Raw genomic sequence first — 23,599 nt, forward strand, 5'->3', positions numbered from 1 at the left:
CTGATGAAGGACCAAAACCTGAGTCTGATGGAGCTCCTTCATGTCTGCTTTAAGGAAACCAGAGAAACAGAAATGTCCAGGTTGGAAAAGGTTCTGTTCGTTTTTGATGGATTGGACGAGTGTCGTTTCCCTCTGGATTTCCTGAACACAGTGAGTGTGTGTGATGTAACTGAATCAGCATCGGTGCGTGTGCTGCTGATAAACCTGATCAAAGGGAATCTGCTTCCCTCTGCTCTCGTCTGGATCACCTCCCGACCAGCAGCAGCTGATCAAATCCCCTCTGAGTATGTCCATCGAGTCACAGAGATACGAGGGTTCAATGACCCCCAGAAGGAGGAGTACTTCAGGAAGAGGGTCAGTGATCAGAGCCTGGCCGAGAACATCATCACACACCTGAAGTCATTAAGAAGCCTGTACATCATGTGTCACATCCCAGTCTTCTGCTGGATTTCAGCTGCTGTCCTCGAGAGAATGTTGGGTGAAGCAGAGAGTGGAGAGATCCCCAAGACTCTGACTCAAATGTACACACACTTCATCATTCAGACAAACGTCATCAGAGAAAAATACTCAAAGAAGCAGGAGAGTGATGAAGAAACGCTGCTCAAACTGGGACAACTGGCTTTTGAGCAGCTGGAGAAAGGCAACCTGATCTTCTATGAGGAAGACCTGCAAGGGTGTGGCATTGATGTGACAGAAGCAGCAGTGTACTCAGGTGTGTGTACGCAGATCTTCAGAGAGGAGCCTGGGCTTCACCAGAGTAAAGTGTACTGCTTTGTTCATCTGAGCATTCAGGAGCATCTCGCAGCTCTGTATGTACATCTGACCTTCATGAAGGAAAAGAGAAATGTTCTTGATCGGAGTTGGTCCTTTAAGACAATTTCAGATGTACACAGGAGGGCTGTAGATCAGATGTTAAAATCTGAGACTGGACATCTGGATCTGTTCCTCCGCTTTCTTCTGGGTCTCTCACTGGAGTCCAATCAGAAACTCTTAGATGCCTTAGTAACACAGACAGGAAGTAACTCCCAGAGCAAAGAGGAAACAGTTAAGTACATTAAGGAGAAGATCAGTAGAGATGATCTTCCTGCAGAAAAATCCATCAATCTGTTCCACTGTCTGAATGAACTGGGTGATGATTCTCTCGTGGAGGAAATCCAACGCTACCTGAAATCTGGGAAACGAAGTGAACTCTCTCCTTCACAGTGGTCTGCTCTGGTGTTTGTGTTACTGACTTCAGCACAGGAGCTGGAGGAGTTTGATCTGAGTAAATATACCAGGACAGAGAAGATACCAGATTGGGTTCTTGTGAAGGTGATGCCTGTGATTGCAGCATCCAGAAAAGCCGTGTAAGTAAAGCTGAATAGAACTGTTCTACTGTTCCACTGTTAGAAAGAGAGAAACTGAAAGCACTTTGACAGAAACGCACTTTGGGATGTTTTGAGTTTCAGGTGATCCAGAGTGTGTTAATACAAATAGATCAGTAGATAAATGAGGGGAAAACAGCTGCATGTAGAATTGAATAAAACTGAAGTTCAGCTATTAAAGAAGTAGAAACCAGTTGATGTCATTTCAGGAGAAAAATGTTTACGTCTCACATTCTGCCATTTTGTCCCAAGAAGTGTGGAAGCTGTGAGCTGAAGATGGAAGTGACAGCCAGCTAACGAGACTCACAAACACCACATTTCCAAAACTGAACAAATAATCAAACAGAACTTTATACTAACAGTTTATTTACAATATTTACAAATTACACCACTATTGCAGGCTCCGATGTCCCGTAAACATTGAGGGTTTTTTCCTGTGTAAAACCTTCACTGAGTGCAGTGTGAGGGTTTTTTGTTCACATCCCTCCACATTAAATTTGTGTTGTAGCTGAAATGTAATTACACAGACGCTGGGCCTGTAGAGCCATGTGGAGTTTGCAGTAATACAAAATTATAATTCCACAAAACTTTACTGTTATTAATGACCTGATAAATAGAAGAGGATATTACACGGTGGCACGAAGATCTGAAATTTATCTTCGAGTGGTGAATGTACATATCACGAGTGAGCGAAGTGAGCGTGTAATGTTCTTTATATTATATGGACACAAGTTAATCAAAAGAGTTTTAATTTTGAACTGGTTCGCCATTTTGACAACGCGCGTCTAATCAGCGGGGAAACGCTGGGAGTGACGTCATCGAGGTGAAATATCGGGAAATATGACGCAGACACGAGTGTTTTACTGGGAAATCCACCGCTCGTGTTTTTCATCCGAGCTCCATCTGGGACATGGAGAACCAAAACCGAGACGTAAATCTCTATCTGTCACTCGTGAGGAAATCAGTGAGTTGTTCTGATAAATTTGGGGACTTTTTGTTTGTGAACGTGTCGATATAATAAAAAGAAAATCACACGTTGGATTGAAGATCTGAAGTTTATCTTCTCGTGTTGAAAAATATTTGACTTGTTCACTTCGCTCACTCGTGATCTATACATTCACCGCTCGAAGATAAACTTCATGTCTTTGTGCCACCGTGTAATATCCTCTGTATGTGTCCCTCAGCTCCAGGATGGGTTTCATATGAAAAATACGAGTGGCGTGTTTCCCAGTAAAACACTCGTGTCTGTCTAATAAAAGGTTTTATTCAGGTGGTGAAAACAGCCTTTCACAGAGCGCTTATTAGAAGCACTATTATTTATTTTTAAAACGTCACAAGGTCTATCAAAAAAAGTTTGTTTCCGGTCGCCCGTCCAACTCTGAACATTTCTGAAGTGTTGGAAAAATACAAGCAGTCTTTTTTTTTTTTAAAAGTATCAAGCATTTCAAACGATGGAAACCGTTTACCGCTGCTCAGAAACAATCGCGGCTACGGGCGCAGCCATATTTGATGTGCCACGTGACTACAGCGATAACACGCGGGAATTCAACGTGATTCTCGCGGGAAACCAATTGGCGACAAAATGGTGACAAACGTAACGCAAACACATGCGATATTTAACGTTCACTTCACATGCATGAAAACCAGTCACAGCCAATATAAACCTATCCCATACTCATCCCTCCACACACAATCCCAGTCAGAATCACACATCAGCATTCGTGTCCGCCTGCAATTATAGCGCCACTGAAAAAGGTGCTCAGGTCAGTGCAGACATCCCACTTGAAGATCTGCTGGAAAGGTTTGAACATTGATTCAGTAAAACTGTCGTGTAATGCCGCTTTTCCACTACAAACGCGGCTGAGCCGTGCCGTGCCGAGTCGAGCTGAGTCGGGCTGAGCGGGGCTATTGAAGTTGCATTTCGACTACAACCGCGCTGAACCGTGCTGGCTGGAAGTGGGTGGACACATTGGGTGGAGTTAGCGAAAGTGGGTGGACGTCATGTGATGTCGTTAAGCAGCGCAAACAGTGACATCAGTGACAGTGGCGGAACAAGTCAGAGCCGGGCCGGGGGCGGGGCAAATGACCGGGCCCTTTATTAAAGCTTATCATAACATCATTTTAGGCTACAAAATGTCCGCAACTGCGGTGTTTACCAATTTCAACACTACCGGGTGCAACTATGTTATTTAGTACATCAAGTCCTTCAAACGAACATGTAACTCAGAAACAAAAAACATTAGGATACTGTACATGGCTCATAATAAAACATCAATAGCCTATACTGCGCACATTATTTGAAGGGCATACGAATGAGCGCTCAGAGTGGTGACAGGAAGAGTCAGAAATAAAAGGAGGGCGGTGCAAACCTCACTGAATGCACTGTGTTTACCAATTTCAACACTACGGGGTGCAACTATGTTATTTTGTACATTAAGTCCTTCAAACGAACATGTAACTCAGAAACAAAAAAACATTAGGCGACATACTGTACATGGCTCATAATAAAACATCAATAGCCTACTGCGCGCATTATTTGAAGGGCATACGGCGAGCCTTGCGCTCCGCGAACTCGTCCACGATGCTCTGTGTCACTGATTCAGTGAGCTTTTCAGCGGTAGTCTCACGACCCGAATAGTAAACAATAAACATGGAGGACATGGAGTCGTTAGTGTTGCTGGTCTCGGTGCTGTGGCTTGTTGTCACCGACAACGCCAACAGATACTGGCAAGAGCGTATAGATGAGGCGAGGCGCATAAGGCTTCAGAAATTCTCGTAATTCGTAATTATTATTCTTCCGGGTTTGCGGTGTTTACAGATCCCAGCGCGCTCGCGGGGCGTGTGTGGGCATGTGAGGACACGCCTCCTCACCAATCAGTGCACAGGGGAGTGTCTGCTCACGCCTCCAGCCTCAGTCGGCTCGCTTTGGCTCGCTTCAGCCCTACCCCAAAACGGTGCGAGTTTTAGGGGCTAAGCAGGGCTGAAACGAGCTGAGTCGTGCTGGTTTTTGGTAGTCGAAACGCGAGCCGTGTCGGGCTGAAGTGAGCTGAAGCGAGCTGAAGTGAGCTGAAAAAGGGTAGTGGAAAAGGGCCATAAGTGGCGGTAGACGGATGCCATCGCTGGAAGAGTGTGTTTATTCTAAAAACAATAAGCAGGTATACAATTCCAAAAGATTGGGAAGAATCAAAATCGGAAGACGAGCAAAGGTCATGTGATCTACAGACAGGCGAGTCGAGGCCGAGACAAAAACCGGAGTAATAACACAAAGAACGGCTCGAGAAGGTCAGACATGAGTGCACTGAGCGGTGACTTCACGAAGTCTGTTTGTGTTCAGCCTGTAATTGGTCCTTGAGTCACGCGCTGCTCGTTGAGAGTGCGACTGCACGTGGGCGCCAGTGATAGTTCGTGGCTGGGGGGCGGATGTGACAAAAACGTTATTTTAATGAATATTAAAATGAATCTCTTCCATGTCATTTTAAAACGAGACCCGAAACTGACATTAAACTGTACAATCAGTTAACAGCCAGTGTCGCTTTACTCGCGCATGCTTAAGTTACGACAACAACTTTACGACAGCCCACAATCTGTCAACTCCAATCTGTCTTACGGCAGCTACTGTTATCAACACATCTTCATGCTCATGCATTCATTGTGGAACTGATAAAGCAGAACATTATGAAGTGTTGATGTTGCGTTTGTGGGATTAAACATTGGGCGGTGGTGGATGAACAAAGAAGAAAAACACCTCAAAAAGTATTATTTTTATTTTCATGAAATCCTGCAATCATGTATATAATTATAATAAATTTCCATCATAACTCAGTTTGATATTTAGTCACCAAATTGTTTGTACGTACCAATTTAATACGGTTCTGAAAGAAAAGGAAAAAATCTGACCATTGTACCCTGAATTTTTTGAGGTTGTGACAGAAAACCATTCCATTATCCATCCATCCATTATCTGTAACTGCTTATCCTGTACAGGGTCGCGGGCGAGCTGGAGCCTATCCCAGCTGACTACGGGCGAGAGGCGGGGTTCACCCTGGACAAGTCGCCAGGTCATTACAGGGCTGACACATAGACATAGACAACCATTCACACTCACATTCACACCTACGCTCAATTTAGAGTCACCAGTTAACCTAACCTGCATGTCTTTGGACTGTGGGGGAAACCGGAGCACCCGGAGGAAACCCACGTGGACACGGGGAGAACATGCAAACTCCACACAGAAAGGCCCTCGCCGGCCACGGGGCCCGAACCCGGACCTTCTTGCTGTGAGGCGACAGCGCTAACCACTACACCACCGTGCCGCCCCTGTGACAGAAAACACAATTTATTATTTTTTGCTTGGCCTAATGTAAATTTATTCCGCACTAATTATTCTGTTGTTGTAATGTCCTGACAGCGTTTATAAATTGTAACTTTTTTGTTGTGTTGACCTTCTCACAGCTTTTATTATTTTTCATGCTGTCGCTCTTTGGTGTGTTTATTTGTCTCTGAAACAAAAAGCTGTGTCTCAAACTTCAGTGTCCTTTTCTGGGAGAGGTCTTTACCCCCCACACACAGGGAAAGTCAGACTGAGAGACACAACACACAGAGTGTAAGGGGAAGAACATGTCCAGTCTGTAAATCACTGGCACCAGGAACAAATAAGGAGCACCTGGCAACACACACACACTGTTATCCAACGAGCTCATCATGAGTCGCTCCATAAAACCCCTTCAGCACGGGGCTGGTGATCGTTTCAGTAGCTCACTAATTAGAGAACAAATCCAATGTCTGAGCTGTTCAGATAAATATGACTCTGCCTCTAACTCTGCCTGCTTCATCTCAACCTGACTTTGATCATTTGGGTGAGTTTATTATGTTTTATTTTATTTCCTTCAGTATCAGTTGTGATGGAATTGGAGGGAGCAGCGCTAAAGCTCTGGTCTCAGCGCTCAACTCAGAAACCTCCAATCTGAGAGAACTGCATCTGACTGTGAGGACACTGGATCTGTCTGGGAATAAACTAGAAGACTCAGGAGTGAAGCGTCTCTGCGCTGGACTGGAGAATCCTCACTGTAAAGTGGAGAGCCTGTGGTAAGATCATCTCTTTGTGTACATTATTGATTTTCAGTTGAATTTGACTGTAACAGTCCAACATGCAGAACAAATATATTCCTCATTAAACTCATCACTTCTGCATTAAAGCACTAATTAACCACACTGAGAATTTGATACGTGGGGATAAAAATACAGTTAAAGCAGGGTTTTCATTAGTATGGAAAACAGATGAAATGTTGCCCTGGTGGGAGGACCAGGGGGGCGGAGCCCAGAGCCGAAAACGAATTTTGCAATTTCTAACAGCCAGTCGTTAGCTCTCCATGGTCCATCTGAAATAGAAATTCAAGTCATTCCTGGGTCTCATGGCGATTACAGTTCGTATGCCACAAAACCCAATCAAGATTTGGGAAATAAGAACAACACCAACGCTTGCAGAATAAAGAAATCGAATGTATCACAACAAACATGCAAAATAGCAATAACTTTTTTTAAAATGTAAACTGGGCAGGGTTCTCCACTTTTCAAAAATAAAAGGAGGGGGCGGGGCCCCAGGGGGACAAAATCCCCCTGAAGCTGACGGACTTTGGGCTTTTTTTGACAGTGAAACTGGCCAATAAATGGATAGGAAATGCTAAATCATTGTTAAAATCATTTTACAGAAAATTAACGCATTCTTACTGTACATATCTTTATTGTCAATGTGAGACTCATGTGACATTTCAGTTGAGACTGATGCACCTGTTGCGCATCCCTGAATTAATTATATATATTTTTTTCTGTGTGAGAAAAATAAATGAACTTCCATGCATAAACAAAATACCCAATTACAATAAATGCATATATTTTTTACAATACACATAATTAATGTTGATTGGGTGAAACCACTCCAATCCATGCACGAGCTGGTGCGCGTGCCCGAGACTGGCACTGCAAAGCCACCCGGCCTCCGTAGTTCGGGTCCTTTGACCCAGGAACCCGGAAGTCCTGCAGTAAACAAACACTGAAGCAACGGGAAAATGCAGCTCTCGCCTACACGATCACAGATACGTAAAATAAAAGACCTGAACTTAACTAGTGTGTGTGTGTGTTGTTATATGATTACTGTAACTGTGTAGGGTCAGAAAAGACTATAGATAAGTGTACCCGTTGCACAATAACGCTACAAACACCTGCAGAGTTATTTAGCTGCTGGCTCGTTATTTTGGCCACTTCAGGTTGCCCCGTATGCATTCGTTTAATGGTCTTCTGCGTGTTAAATAGTTTCAAATTTATAATAAAGCAAATACTTTATGATTTATTTGGTGAATACTGATGAAGTCACAGGGGGGGGTTTTTGGCCAAGGGAAGGGCAGTGCGCCACTTTAAAAGCGCCCGTGGAGAACACTGCTGGGCATTTTCCGCGAGACTTACCAGTTTTTTCTGCGAAGCCGAAATTGAACAGCGTTCACTTTCATTTTTTCGTGGTCGCCATCATGCTATACCATACAGGATAGGGTCGCCATCTTACCATGTGGGAACCATGTGATATGCTATAATTTAATACGCGCTAAATGATTGGACGATATAAGAAGGATTAGCCAATCGGTTCCCACCTTTTATCTAGTCACATGTACACAGCCTCAGCAACCAAACGGCGCACAGGTAACAGCGTTCCTTATCAAGTAAGTCCGACGAGAAAGTTTACAATTATGGGAAAATTGCATTTGGCCAAAAAACAACCGATTCAGACGTCATTACAACCGATGATTTCGATCGGCAATCGGTTACTAATGAAAACCCTGTTAAACACAGATGAGTCAGGTTTCTTTTTTCTTTTTTTCCTTAAACCAGTAAAACCTTTACACCTCTTGTAGACTCGATGTCAAGAATAATCAAAAATAGCTTTAATAATTGGTCAGAGTTAATAATATCTTGTGATTGGACAAGAGAAGGGAGACAGTCCATCATCAGACACATCTTTAAAGTCAGTATTAAATCTGTTGATGAAGTGTGTGTCATTGTGTCTCTGCAGGTTGTGTGATTGTGGTGTCTCAGATGAAGGCTGTGCTGCTCTGAGTTCAGCTCTGAGATCAAACCCCTCACACCTGAGACACCTGAATCTGTCCGATAATAATCTGGGAGACTCAGGAGTGAAGCGTCTCTGTGCTGGACTGGAGAATCCTCACTGTAAACTGGAGACACTGAGGTAAGATCATCTCTCTGAGAGTCACATGACCTGCTCCTCAGTAAGACCCATTCTCTAATAGTGAGACTGAAGCAGAGGTTTTAGCTTCATCATCAGTGTCCTGAGGAGGAAGATTGTTTCTGTTCACTGCACACTGATGATTTGTCACAGAGTCTTTGGGTCAGATGGACGTATGTGAGAAGCTGCAGCACAAAACGGGACTTGATCCGACTGCGATGTGTCTGAACTCACTGTGAAATTTACTACAACACTGTAACGAATCCCACAAACTGCACCTGAGACTCAAACTAACTGCCCTCTGTGTGAGCAGCAGTGACATGGTGGAAATGATCTCGGGAATACAAAATTTGAAAACTAAAATGAGACGTTAATGCCAAAAAATTGATGAAAAAACTTTGCTTTTAAATTTAAAAAATTAAATGGAGCCGATCATAGTAACCGTCTTTCTGTTGATTTTTGAATAATTCAAATAACGTAATATAGTAATAAATATAGCCACAAGCAGCGATCATCGGGATCCAAGCAATAAGGGGCCAAGTGAGACCACACCCGATTTTAAATTTCTTACTTGAGAGGTTCTTAAAGCGAGACGGCCTTTCGATTTCATAAAATCAATGAAATTTAGTTCCGTCTGAAATGTGGTGATTGTGATATCTGTTTATTTCTGTAATATCTCACAAAATATCAGGCCGTTCTGTGGCTGGGAAGTTATTTAATTTGAGGGGATTAAAGCAAATAATGTGCATGAAATCGCTCGCTTGGCGCAGTCAAGCAGACAGAGGAAGTCCGTGTGTGCATGCGCAGGTTTACCACCTTCTTCTTTTGGGTTTTACGGCAGCTGGCATCCACAGTGTTGCATTACTGCCATCTACAGGTTTCCCTTTGAGCGTGCACTGACAGTTCCATCATTCTGTCGCTAAACGAACAGCTGATCACACCGAGGTGCTCGCTGAGCGCCCATATTTATTAGTTTGGTCCTGCGTTTCCTTTCCTTCGTATATAACATAACGTCTTTTCTTCTCGGTTTCTTTCCGTTACTGTAGTCGCTCTTTCACGTTTCATTCGCACACTCACGTCCTCCATTTTCCTCTCCTGTTTCAAATTTGTATCCCACAATGCCTTGCGTGAACGGGGAAAGCCCACCATGTGATGCATGACGTAGTATCTTGAATTGGGTCATGGTGAAGCAGGAAAAAATAGCAGAGAATTTAGGGCCACGTGGCTAAAGGCACTCTACCTTTAAGATATTACAATATTTCAGTTTTAGCGCCCCCTGTGGACAAAACGCGATGGTTAATAATGAAAATCGAGACGACTGCAGTCAGTACTATCTCTCTGAAACGATCAAACATTTAGATTCTACCAGCAGATTGCGCTCCATCCAAAAGCTGAAATATGCAGGCATCACAGAGCCATATAATCGGCACGGTGGTGTAGTGGTTAGCGTTGTCGCTTCACAGCAAGAAGGTCCGGGTTCGAGCCCCGTGGCCGGTGAGGGCCTTTCTGTGTGGAGTTTGCATGTTCTCCCCGTGTCTGCGTGGGTTTCCTCCGGGTGCTCCGGTTTCCCCCACAGTCCAAAGACATGCAGTAGGTTAATATGGGACGGCCTTGAGCGAGGCACCGAACTCCCAACTGCTCCCCGGGCGCTGTTTGCATGGTGTGATGAATAAAGTTGTTTTCTTTCTTAATTTACCCATAATTTTTTTTCCTGCACGTGTGTGTGTGTGCTCGCTGATTTGTTCACTTGTGTGCATGTGTTTGCTGCTTCAGATGGGTGTTAAATGCAGAGGAGAAATTTCGCTGTGTAACTTCTATAAGTTTATCTGTAGATGTTTACTGAATTAGGCTCACAATCACTCGTGTACACTTGTGCCGGTCGTCAAACACAAAGCTTAAACATGGCCACATAAACAAATCCACAGTTAGGATTACGCCATGTGAAAGGCCCCGATAAACCAAGTTTGGTGCCTGTGTGAGTTACAGTTTTCTGTCCTCATACTTTTAGGAGATTATTATTATTATTATTATTATTATAAGAAAACCAACAGGGTTCCTACAGTTTTGCTCCATGGGCCCCTAGTAATATAGTAATAAAAGGATAAAGTAGTAAATATTCTCTCAGGACGTCTCCGTCTCGCTGCTCTGAACAGGGTTGCCAGATCTACGTTACAGAAGCAGCTCAGTGGATCAGCAGGATTAAACCCATGCAGTTTTCCTCAGGAGTGCTTTCACTAAAATCATCTCCTATTCCACATTTAGTCATAAATACAGACTGTCTGTGAGTAAACCCACTGACTCCGTTCCATTCATACAGTAACCCAGAGCTAAAGTGGAGAACAGGATCAATAGGTGTGTGTGAGAGGAGATCACAGGGCACGACCACTACGCTCTGTTTTATTCTACAGATATGATTAACATCAGGTTCACAAACATCACCAATCCATGGGAAAACACACACACACACACACACACACACAGAACTGTAAAGAAGAAGAATTATTTTCTGAAATTAAAACTCTACCTGAAATAGCAATTCCTTGCAACAAATATTGCCACGTGAGGTTGATGAGGTTCCCGACACACAATCCAGTTAAGCACTCAAAGTTCAATGAAATGAGATGGTGGTTTATTCCATTAAGACAATTCCGGTTTACTTTACGGTTGCGAACAAAAGATCAAAAAGGGAAACTAAAGTAAAGCTCTGTTAGTTTAGTAGGTTATTCCAATGCATTCGGCTTATTGCGGTCGGAAAACTATTCCGCCTCGTCATCTACCTTACCCCTGATTCAAAGGACTAATTAAAGCTTGCAGTTACGCGCCATACCGGCACGTCAAGGGGAGTGGCTACATACCACATGACAGGTAAGGCAATCAGGTAAGTATCTAACATAATTCTAACATAATTCCTTTTACAGGTTACCAAAATAAATCATCTAGAAACAACAAATACTAAGTCATACAGCAACCTAAATATGGCTCCTACACTACCATACATTGAAAAATGCACCAATTTGAACAGCCACAAAATGTTTCTTTCTAAATAACAGGTGATTTAAAAATCTATATTTCACTACTTGTGTTTGCAGAAACATTTTTGAAGCCTTTGACATGACCTGGTTTTCTGCGTTCATTAATAATAAAACATGGTCTAATCTTCATCCAAGTCAGAAGAGTCGACAAACCCATTCTGTCTAAAGAAAACACACTCGCACTTGTTCTTGTCAGTCCTGAATAAACCATTTAAACATCCACACTCTGGGTTTTAAAGTGTGTGACCCTCTCTGATAACGACTTCTCCAAAAGCCAATTAGAGTCCGACCCTGTTCTATAAAATACACACACAGTCTGATTACTGACCGTCTGATCTTCTCAGGAAAGAGCTGTTCATGTGAACTCTGATTAAAGAGAGATTTTGTAGAGATGTGTGAAGCAGGAAAACGTGACTAAAACAGCGTTTGTAAAGAGCGAGTGTGTGTGACTCGGTCCACAGGAAGATAAATTGTCTCCAAACAGAGCAGATTCAGTGCTGTTGCTCCTCTGCCTAAGATCGAGGCATCCTGCAAAAATCACTCCAAGAGCACAGCATGGAATACTGAAGGAGGAGAAAGAGAAATCAAAGGAGAGCAGAACAGCTGCAGAAATCTCTAGAACTCACTAAAGTCTCTGTTCATGTGTCCACTGGAAGAAACAACACTGAACAATAAAACTGTTCTAAATTACAGAGAAAGTCTGTTTAACAAAACCAATGAAAATCATTTCCATCCAACACTAATCAGGTATTCTTCTACAGACTGAACGATTATGGAGCGATATTCTCTCTCTCTCTCTCTCTCACACACACACACACACACACACACACACCTCGAATTTAGACACGAAGCGAATCTTGATGATCATAAACTGAGACAGTGAAGTGTGTGTCATTGTGTCTCTGCAGGTTGGGGTGTTGTGGTGTCTCAGATGAAGGCTGTGCTGCTCTCGCTTCAGCTCTGAGATCAAACCCCTCACACCTGAGAGTACTGAATCTGACTGGGAATGAAATCGGAGACTCAGGAAAGAATCTGCTCTCTGCTCTTGAGGATGATAAACATTACAAACTACAGACACTGGGGTGAGTAATGACTTTTTTAGTTCAATGTTGGGGAAGAAAAATCTTTTAACCTCGTTATCATTTTTGTTTAAGTTCAGTAAAGATCACATGACCAGGCCATGAAATGAAACCAGTTTTGGAAATGTTCACTGTGTTCTATTTAATCAGATGTGGGTTTTTTCCTTCTCACAATTACCTTTAATGTTGTTTAGTGTTCATTAGTGTTGATTTAAAATGACTCTGAAAGCAGAAGACAGGGAGTCAGTCCGAGTCTCCAAAATGTCCCGTCTGAGTGCATGAGAGTGATTGTAAATGAGCCCCTCGTCTCCTTGTGACACCCTGCTGTCTCTGACTTCATCCTGCTGCTTTTGTCTGAATAAGATGATCTCGGCTTTTCCCTGTTTCTGATCAGCAGCACACTTTCTTCTCAACTCTCCTCAAAACTCAGTAAAATGATCCTCTTTAATGCCACACGGCCACAAATGTGTGATTTAAGGAGCCACTTGACTCACTCTGACACTCCTTCCTGCTCTCCACCTCCACACCGTGTCTTCTGTCCTTCCTGTAAACTTCACCTCGGCTTCTTCTTAAAGTCTGCACTTAAATCTACATGTAGAACAAGAGATCAAACCCACCGCAGTAAGAGTTACTGTTTAAAAAGCTCCAAAGCCTGGGATTGTATAAGAGCAGTGATGTGATGGGAAACGTCTGCTCACTTTCCTGTTAGATCTTGTGGAAGTTCTTGTTTGTTGGAGCTCAATGTTAGATCTTCTAGAAGACTGAATAAATGTTGGATTAAATTATAAACAGGAGATGATGATGATAATGTTTCTCTTGGAGCAGAGATGATTACATGCTGGTGGTCATGAAGTACCACAGTCCAGTGTGTGGGGATTAATCCAGATGTTTTTCTTTTCTTTTCAGGATTTGATGAACATCTGTGTGTGTGTGTGTGTGTGTGTGTGATGAAGACTCGTGTTCCTGCAGTTCCATGTTGGAAATGAGCACTTTATTAGGAACAACTTGTGAGCTGCATGAAACTGCTTACAGTACTCTGCGCAATTTATCAGTCAAATCCATTCCAAAGAAATAAAAATAGTGTTTTTATTTTTATTGTATAAAACTAGTTTGTGTATTTAAATTTCTGCAACAGTTCAATAAATTTATATCTCATATCAGAATATATATATGAACTTATTTGCGTGCTGTACATTATTCCTTGGTGTTTCAGGTGTAATGGTGTACACACACACTGAAAGAAACTCGACAGTTTTTACAAAATATCAAAAACAGCCAGTTCTGTGTCAGTTTTACTAGAAACTATTGAAGCATATTCTAAAGTGTCTGGTTATTGCATCAATTGGCACAAATCAGAAGCCATGCCAGTGTCTCAAACTTGTTCACATGATCAGCTATCCGCTTTTAATTTCAAATGGTTACCAAAGGGGATGAAATATTTAGGTATAGAATTAGACCCAGACATAAGGGAAATTATGACAACTAACATGGAAAAAGTCTCATTCTCATCATCTGTAGCCGCTTTATCCTGTTCTACAGGGTCGCGGGCGGGCTGGAGCCTATCCCAGCTGACTACAGGCGAAAGGCGGGGTTCACCCTGGACAAGTCGCCAGGTCATCACAGGGCTGACACATAGACAACCATTCACACTCACGTTCACACCTACGCTCAATTTAGAGTCACCAGTTAACCTAACCTGCATGTCTTTGGACTATGGGGGAAACCGGAGCACCCGGAGGAAACCCACGCGGACACGGGGAGAACATGCAAACTCCACACAGAAAGGCCCTCGCCGGCCACGGGGCTCGAACCCGGACCTTCTTGCTGTGAGGTGACAGCGCTAACCACTACACCACCGTGCCACCCCACATGGAAAAAGTATTAAATAAAATAAAAGCTAATTTGGATAATTGGAGTAAATTACACCTGACATTATGGGGTAAAGTAAATGCAATAAAAATGGTTGTGGCACCACAAATAAATTACCTAACCGGGATGATACCCATATGCATTCCAAAGCAACTATTAGTAAGATATGACAAAATGATAATTTCTTTGGGGTGGGGAAAAAAACTTGAATTCGTTTGGATAAATTATGTGAGTCCAAGAAGAGAGGGGGTTTATCATTACTAAACATAAAATATTACAGTGTTGCATTTGAGATGTCCAAGCTTACAGGACATTGGGACGAAGCTGGTGCTGACCTGGACTGGGTCCTGACTGAGCGGGAACTCACCTCCCCCTTTAAACCTATTGAGGTTCCAGCACAAACAGTTAAAAATGAGAAAAATTAGGTGAGCAATCCTATTCTAGAACATTCAAAAATGGTTTGGCAGGAGGTATATAAGAGATGTAAAATTTCTCAGTAAACTCAAAAATATGCATCCATGTGGCATAACCCGAAAATAAAGATAGACAGACAGCCTATCTATTGGGCTCAGTGGCTAAGAAAAGACATCAGAATAATAGATGATCTATTTGAAAATGGCAATTTTCTTTCATATATCAGATTTAAAGAAAAATTTAATTTGGAGGGCAGAGGCCACTTTTGGAAGTACTTACAAATTAGACACTGTATTAAAGAGGTTGTTCCTGTTGGTCAGGATAGAAGTGCGGTTGAATGCTACTTACTGTACAACTACCCAAAATGCATCATCAGGCTTCAAGATGGTCTGAGATGTGTCCTTGGACAAATAATAATGGTTGCAATAATCTCGAGATGATATGGGAGAAAGATTTGTCTTGTACACTAGATGAAAAAAACATGGGAGGGGATTCTTTCCAACACTGAAGAATACATAAGAGAAGCCAGAGGCAAATTTATTCAGTATAAAATAATTCATAGATATTATTTTACCCCATCAAGACTTAACAGAATGCGTTTACTTTTTTTTGGAACTTCTTTTTATTTCCATTTATCATGTGCAGTCATATATCTTGTATACAGTACAATAAAAACAAAACAAAGCAAGTATATCCACAGGTACGAAAGTCTTGAAAGAGTCATTAGTCCATGGGTCTCCAATCTTGCCCATCATGTGCAGAGTGAAATGAGAATCTACACCAAGAGTCCACATACAATTAGAGATGTTACAAAACTGGATTGATTCACAATCTAGAAACACTTTGGTATTACTCCGCAAATGGCCATTTTCACAGTCTTATTCAAAGTGGGGAGAAGAGAGAAAAAACAACAACAACAATAATAATAATAAATACAATGACATAAAAAATAAAAAATAATGATTAAATAAAAAAACAAATGACCCAAAGAAAAAAAAATATATTAAAATGCAAGGCAACTGGGGCCCATTTATTTATTTATGAAAGCATCTATTTTTAAATGTAATGATGCAGTCAAGTATTCCATATTGTAAACATCTTGGATTCTTTCTCGCCATTGTATTATTGTTGGGGAGTGTGGTTTTAACCAGGAGACTGTAATTACTGTTTGCTATCAGGAGAAGAATTCTCAATAAATCTGCCTGGTTATTTTCTTTCCAGTTAGGGCTACTGGTTATTTTATGTCCATGGCTACATGAATTTTCCCAATGTTCATCAGAAATTATAACGTTCATCTCTAACTCCCATTTTCCTTTGATGTCCAGATTATTGTTTTTTAATTCATTGTGGTTCTAGTGGCATGTCTATTGATAGACATTTCTTAATTTCTTTTTGTACGTTTTTCCAGTATTCTGAAAGTATTGGGCAGTCCCAAAAAATACGTGTATGGTCCCTCATCATACCACATCCTCTCCAGCATTGTACTGAGGTATTGCTCCATTTTGACGTAAACTGTGGGGTCCTAAAGTACCTCATTTTAATCTTCCATCCAAACTCTTTCCAGTTAGGGCTACTGGTTATTTTATGTCCATGGTTACATGAATTTTCCCAATGTTCATCAGAAATTATAACGTTCATCTCTAACTTCCATTTTCCTTTGATGTCCTGATTATTGTTTTTTAAATCATCTTGAAATATCCTATAGATGTGTGATATGAACTTTGTTTTAATTGTGCCTTCAATGGTTGAAATAAAGAAATGTTCCATAACAGATGCTGGGTTACAAAGGGTCTCCCATTCTTGATGTGCGTGTAAGTAATGTCTTATTTGTAAGAATCTAAAAAAATCCTGGTTTGGTAAATCAAATTTGTTCTGGAGTTGTTCAAATGATCTAAGAGTATGTCCCTCAAACAGCTGGTCTAGAACCACTAAACATCAAATCAAATCAAATCAAATCAAGTTTATTTGTACAGCGCTTTTAACAATAAACATTGTCGCAAAGCAGCTTTACAGAATTTGAACGACTTAAAACATGAGCTAATTTTATCCCTAATCTATCCCCAATGAGCAAGCCTGTGGCGACGGTGGCAAGGAAAAACTCCCTCAGACGACATGAGGAAGAAACCTCGAGAGGAACCAGACTCAAAAGGGAACCCATTCTCATTTGGGCAACAACAGACAGCCTGACTATAATATTAACAGTTTTAACAGGTATAACCCTCAACTGTCCTCATGGGGCCGTCCTTCACAGGAGTGGGGCGATAAAACTCCGACCAGACACAGGGCACCAGGATGGATCAAGCAGGTCCGAGGGGCAGAAGAGGCCAGCATCTCAATCCCAGGATCAACATGTAACTCAGAGGGACAGAGGGGGGGGGGGGGGGGGGGGAGAGAGAGAGAAAGAAAACATGTTGTTAGGTATGCCCTAAAAATGACAAGTATTAAATCTGTGTGGTAGGCTCGCAGAGACGAGAGTCTTTACATCAGGCATGACACACAATGGCATGTTAATATGGTAAAAAAAAATATATCATGACCTGCTCTGGCTGGATGCTTGATTGGGTGATGGGAGCACACTCCTCACCAATGATGAGATGCAGATGGGACCCTTAGGGCTGGCCAAGACAATTCAGTTACATTTCACCGGGTCTGGGACATGCGACAGAATGTCTGACGGCCGATTCCCTGCAGGCTACGATAGCCAGTCGAGGTCCACACCGTCTCCACCAAAAGATTTCCTGTTGACTCCATGTAACTCAGAGGGACAGATTTGGAGTGGGGGGGGAGAGAAAGAAAACACAGGTGGTTAGGTATGCCCGATGTCACCTGAATAAGTAGGAACAGTATACATATTGCACCGAGTACAAGCAGGGACTCCGGCAACTAACTATGACAGCATAACTAAAAGGAGAGAGCCAGAAGGTAACACAGGCATGAGGGAGCCCCGGGACATAAAGCAGCCAGCCACTGCACCGTCAACAAACTCGAGTGAGCAAGCGAGTGGGGACTGACAGCATCCATACATCCCAGTTTACCAAAACACTCTATGTCTGAGGACCCTCCAGATCTACTCCTTTACCTCATAAACATCATTAATAAAAGGCTTGACTAAACAGATATGTTTTCAGCCTAGACTTAAATGCTGAGACTGTGTCTGATTCCCGAACATTACTTGGAAGGCTGTTCCATAACAGTGGGGCTTTGTAAGAAAAGGCTCTGCCCCCTGATGTAGCCTTCACTATACGAGGTACCAGCAGATAGCCTGCACCTTTTGATCTAAGTAGGCGTGGCGGGTCATAGAGGAGCAGAAGTTCACTCAGGTACTGTGGTGCGAGACCATTTAGTGCTTTAAAGGTCAATAGTAGTATTTTATAATCAATACGAAATTTGATTGGGAGCCAATGCAGTGTGGATAAGACAGGCGTGATGTGGTCATATTTTCTTGTTCTAGTAAGGACTCTTGCTGCGGCATTTTGAACTAACTGGAGCTTGTTTATGCACTTATTGGAACATCCAGACAGTAAGGCATTACAATAATCCAACCTGGAGGTAACGAAAGCATGGACTAGTTTTTCTGCATCATGCAATGACATTAAATTTCTTATCTTTGCAATATTTCTGAGATGAAAGAAAGCTATCCGGGTGATGTTATCAATGTGAGTTTCGAATGAAAGACTGGGGTCAATAATCACTCCGAGGTCTTTTACTGCTGCACGTGAAGAAACAGAAAGGCCATCCAGAGTTACTGTGTAATCAGAAAACTTACTTCTAGCTGTATGTGGTCCTAGCACAAGTACTTCAGTCTTGTCAGAGTTAAGCAGAAGGAAATTTATAAGCATCCAGTGTCTAATGTCCTTCACACATTCCTCAATTCTATTAAGCTGGTGTCTCTCATCAGGTTTTGCAGAGACATACAACTGTGTGTCATCAGCATAACAGTGGAAACTAATACAATGTTTACGAATAATATCGCCCAGAGGTAACATATATAGAGAAAAAAGCAGTGGACCCAAGACAGAACCTTGTGGAACACCAAACTTTACCTCGGTACGTCTAGAAATATCACCATTTATATCAACATACTGATAACGATCAGTTAGATAAGACCTGAGCCAGGAGAGGGCCATTCCCTTAACTCCCACAACATTTTCTAGTCTATCCAGAAGAATGGAATGATCAATGGTATCAAATGCTGCACTAAGGTCAAGCAACACAAGTAGCGAGACACAGCCCTGATCAGACGCCAACAGTAGGTCGTTTACTACTTTAACCAGTGCTGTCTCTGTGCTATGATGAGGTCTAAATCCTGACTGATACATTTCATGGATGTTATTCCTATGTAAATATGAGCATAACTGCTGTGCCACAGCTTTTTCAAGGATCTTGGAGATAAAGGGGAGGTTTGATATTGGCCGATAATTGGACAGCTGACAGGGATCAAGGTCAGGTTTTTTAATCAGGGGTTTGATAACTGCTAGTTTAAAGGATTTGGGTACATAGCCAATCATAAGAGAAGAATTTATTATTTTTAGAAGCGGTTCAATTACTCCAGGCATTATCTGTTTGAATAGATGTGTCGGTAAGGGATCTAGTACGCAAGTTGAGGCTTTTGATGTAGAGATTAATGAAAGTAATTCAGTTTCTTTTAGGGGAGTAAAACATTCTAACTGATGATCTGATACAGTTATATTGTTAACTACGAGGTCACTTTCATTGTCTAACCTTAAATTAGTAGTTTGAATTTTTTGTCGGATATTCTCAATTTTGTCATTAAAAAAATTCATGAAGTCGTTGCTACTCCATACTGCAGGTGTGCATGTGTCTATAGTGGACTTATTCCTGGTTAATTTTGCTACAGTATTAAATAGGAATCTAGGATTATTTTTGTTATCTTCTATTAGGGAGGAGAGATATGTTGATCTCGCAGCACTAAGAGCTTTTCTATACTTCAGGAAGCTCTCCTTCCACGCCAATTTGAACACTACCAATTTTGTTTGACGCCATTTACGTTCCAATTTTCGAGTGGTCTGTTTTAAAGTGCGAGTGTCATCATTATACCAGGGTGCTAATTTTTTGTCTCTGACCATTTTCCTTTTTAGAGGAGCTACATTATCTAAAGTATGGCGGAATGTTGACTCTAAGCATTCAGTTGCCTGATCGAGTTCTGCAGGGGCTGACAGTGACCCAATCAAAGTTGACAGCTCTGGGAGATCATTTATAAAGCTCTGTGCAGTAGTTGACGTGAAAGTACGTTTAATACAGTAGCGTGGTGAGGTGCATATATTATTACTCAGACATATTTTGAATGAGATGAGACAATGATCTGAGATAACTTCAGACTGTGGAAGTATGACTATATTGTCTACGTTTAATCTGAATGTTAGTATTAGATCAAGGGTGTGACCACCATTATGGGTCGGTCCTATGACATTCTGCTTAATCCCGACTGAATCTAAGATGGACACAAACGCTGTTTTTAAAGGGTCTTCTGGGTTATCAAAGTGAATATTAAAATCTCCGACAACTAAAGCTTTGTCTAAGGAAATAACCAAATCTGAGATAAAATCTGCAAATTCAGAAAGAAACTCAGAATATGGCCCCGGGGGCCTGTAAATAATAAGTAATGGAATTAACTGGGTAGACTTATTTTTCGAGGCTACATACATTATATGAGTATGAAGAACTTCAAATGTATTAAATTTATAACCAGGTTTGTGTGTTACACCTAGATAATCGTTATAAATAACCGCGACGCCTCCTCCTCTGCCAGTTAGACGAGGCTGGTGTATATAACTGTATCCAGGAGGACTCGCTTCATTTAATGCTATATATTCATTTGGCTTAATCCATGTTTCAGTTAAACACAGTACATTAAACTCCTGATCAGTAATGAGTTCATTAACCATTAGCGCTTTAGATGTAAGAGATCTAATATTTAATAGCCCCACCTTTAGATCAAAGGTGCTGGCAGCAGCTGTACAGTCAGTCTGATCTAATTTTATATTGATTAGGTTACTGGAACAAACTCTCTGAAAATTTCTACCTTTTTGTTGAGCTCGGGGAACAGACACAGTCTCGATGTAGTGAGCCCTGAGTGACGACTCTGTGCAGCTAGCAGACAGTCGGTTTAGCCTGTTCGTCTGCTCCCTGGCCTTGGCTCTGGATTGTCAGAAATTAACTAGGCCTGTTCTGAGACTATGACCTATGCTGCAGGAAATGAGAGCAGCACCTTCCCGAGTGGGATGGATACCGTCCCGCCCTAACAGGCCAGCAGTGCCCTCAAAATTAGCCCAATTATCTATAAAGCCCACACTGTTTTCAGAGCACCACCTGGACAGCCAGCAGTTCAGCGACCATAACCTGCTGTAAGCTACATCGCCACGCCGCATTGGGATGGGGCCAGAGCATACTACAGCATCGGACATCGCCTTCGCTAATTTAAACACCTCTACAAAGTTACTCTTAGTAACCTCAGACTGACGAAGGCGTATATCATTAGCTCCTGCATGGATAACTATCTTTGAGAACCTGTGCTTGCCTAGGACCCTAAGATTACCTGCTATGTCCGGCGCCCTGGCTCCCGGTATACACCTGACTAAAGCTGCTGGTGCCCCTAAAGGCTGAGCTAATTTCACGTGCCGTATGATAGAGTCCCCTATAACCAGAGCTCTTTCAGGTTTCTCAGTGGGTGCATCACTAAGGAGAGCAAACCTGTTCGACACGTGACGCGGAGAGGAGTGGTGCTCCCGTGGGCGAGCCTCAGCGGTAGCTTTGGCTCTACGCTTATGCCGCCGAGCCGTCACCCATTCGCCCCGCTGTAAGGGCTCTAATGCCGGAGTTGGGGGATTGCTAACTCCACCTAGGGCGTCCAGACTTTCCCTAACAGAAACTACACTGTTCTCACGCTCACTAACCTGCTCTAAAGCCTGGACACGCGCTTCTAGCACTGAAATCTTCTCCGTCAGAGAGCTAACTAATCTGCACTTATCACAAGTAAAGCTAATAGAGCTATCTATTAGCTAAACATGCCTCTTCCCATCTCTTAAAGCCTCCATCAAGTCCAGCTGGGGGAAATCTATGTTGTTTGCTATCCTTACAGCCCTGGATAGTTTTTTTCCTCACAGTTGACCATATTTTTAGAGTATTTTTTATCCAAATATTATTAATTTTCCCCTTTCCCCACTGATCTTGGTTCAGGAATGGGATCGAGTCTAATGGCATATCAGTACAATCGCTCTGTTCCATTCCTCCCCATATCGTATCAGTGTCCCGGGATATCCAAGCAACCATTGACTTAAGTTGAGCTGCCCATTTTCAAGTTAGGAAGATCTAGACCTCCATTGGCTTTTGAGCATAGTAGTCCTTTAAATTTAAGTCTGGGTGCTTTACTTTGCCGTATAAATTTTGATAGTCATTTATCAATTGTGTTGAAGGTGGAGGTCGAGACATATATGGGTAGTGACTGAAAAAGAAAAAGTAATCTTGGTATAATGTTCATCCTTATCGCCTCTATTCGCCCTATGAGGGATAGTGGTATAATTTCCCATCTTGCAAGGTCCACTTTTATTTGGCCCATCAGTTTGCCATAATTAAGTTTAAATAGTTTTGCTAAATCTGTTATTACGATTCCCAAATACCTAAAACCTTGTGACCAACGACAGTGAAGTCTACCTGATAACTGTGTGGGCCAGTTTCCATTTAGCATCATTGCCTCTGATTTTGATTGGTTAATCTGATAACCAGAAAGCTGTCCATAACTTTTTAATGTATCCATTAGTGAAGGAACAGAGACTATTGGGTCAGCTATATAGGCCAATGAATCGTCTGCATAGAGTGATGTCTTGTGTTCTCTATTACTCATGTCTCTAATACCTTTAATATCCACATTTTGTCTTATGGAGGCTGCCAGTGGCTCAATATTTATAGCAAAGAGCAGGGGACTTAGGCAATCTCCCTGCCTCACCCCCCTCTGTATGTCAAAAAAATCAGAGCAGCAACCATTTACTCCGACACGTGCCCGTGGACTTTTATACATGACTCTGACCCAGTCTACAAACTTTGAATGAAATCCCATCACAGATAATGTTTTGTTCAGAAAGTCCCAGTTTACAGTATCAAATGCTTTTTGAGTGTCAAAACTAATTAGCATAGAAGTCTGCCTTTGTTTCTTGGCACAGGTGATAATGTTTAGGGTTCTTCTGATATTATTTGCTCCCTGTCTATTGGGTATGAACCCTGTCTGGTCCAGACTGATCAGGTTTGTAATATGTTTTTGAATTCTCTGTGCTAAAATACTGGTCAGTAATTTCTGGTCATTGCAAATCAAACTAATGGGTCTATAGCCCTCACAGAGTGTTGGGTCCTTTCCCTCTTTATGAATCACTGATATTATAGCCTGTGACCATGTCTCGGGCGGGTTGTCCTGAGATAGAGAGTATCTAAAGACCCTTGTTAGTATTGGTATTAGGTCGGCTACAAAGCATTTATAGAACTCTCCTGATAATCCATCCACACCTGGGGATTTATTGTTTTTCAGCCTTTTTATTGCTTCTCTTATTTCTGTTTCAGTGATTGCTGATATCATTTGGTTTGACGCCTCTTCTGGTAATG

At 42.0% G+C, this 23,599-nt stretch overlaps 1 protein-coding gene across 26 annotated transcripts in view; it reads left to right on the top strand.

Annotated features, from left to right (window-relative positions):
* The window catches only part of LOC132900331 (NACHT, LRR and PYD domains-containing protein 12-like), a 664,923-nt gene that overhangs the window by 434,835 nt on the left and 206,489 nt on the right, over positions 1-23,599 (top strand). Inside the window, exon 18 of one of the 26 annotated variants that reach the window (XM_060942342.1) lies at positions 8,425-8,598. The exons of the other annotated variants lie outside the window; for them this stretch is intronic. Within the exon in view, the coding sequence (XP_060798325.1) occupies positions 8,425-8,598 (174 nt within the window). The remainder of the gene's footprint in view (positions 1-8,424; positions 8,599-23,599) is intronic. 26 annotated transcript variants of the gene reach the window in all.

Source organism: Neoarius graeffei, chromosome 16 (genome assembly GCF_027579695.1).
Source record: "Neoarius graeffei isolate fNeoGra1 chromosome 16, fNeoGra1.pri, whole genome shotgun sequence".
Taxonomy (NCBI): Eukaryota; Metazoa; Chordata; class Actinopteri; order Siluriformes; family Ariidae; genus Neoarius; species Neoarius graeffei.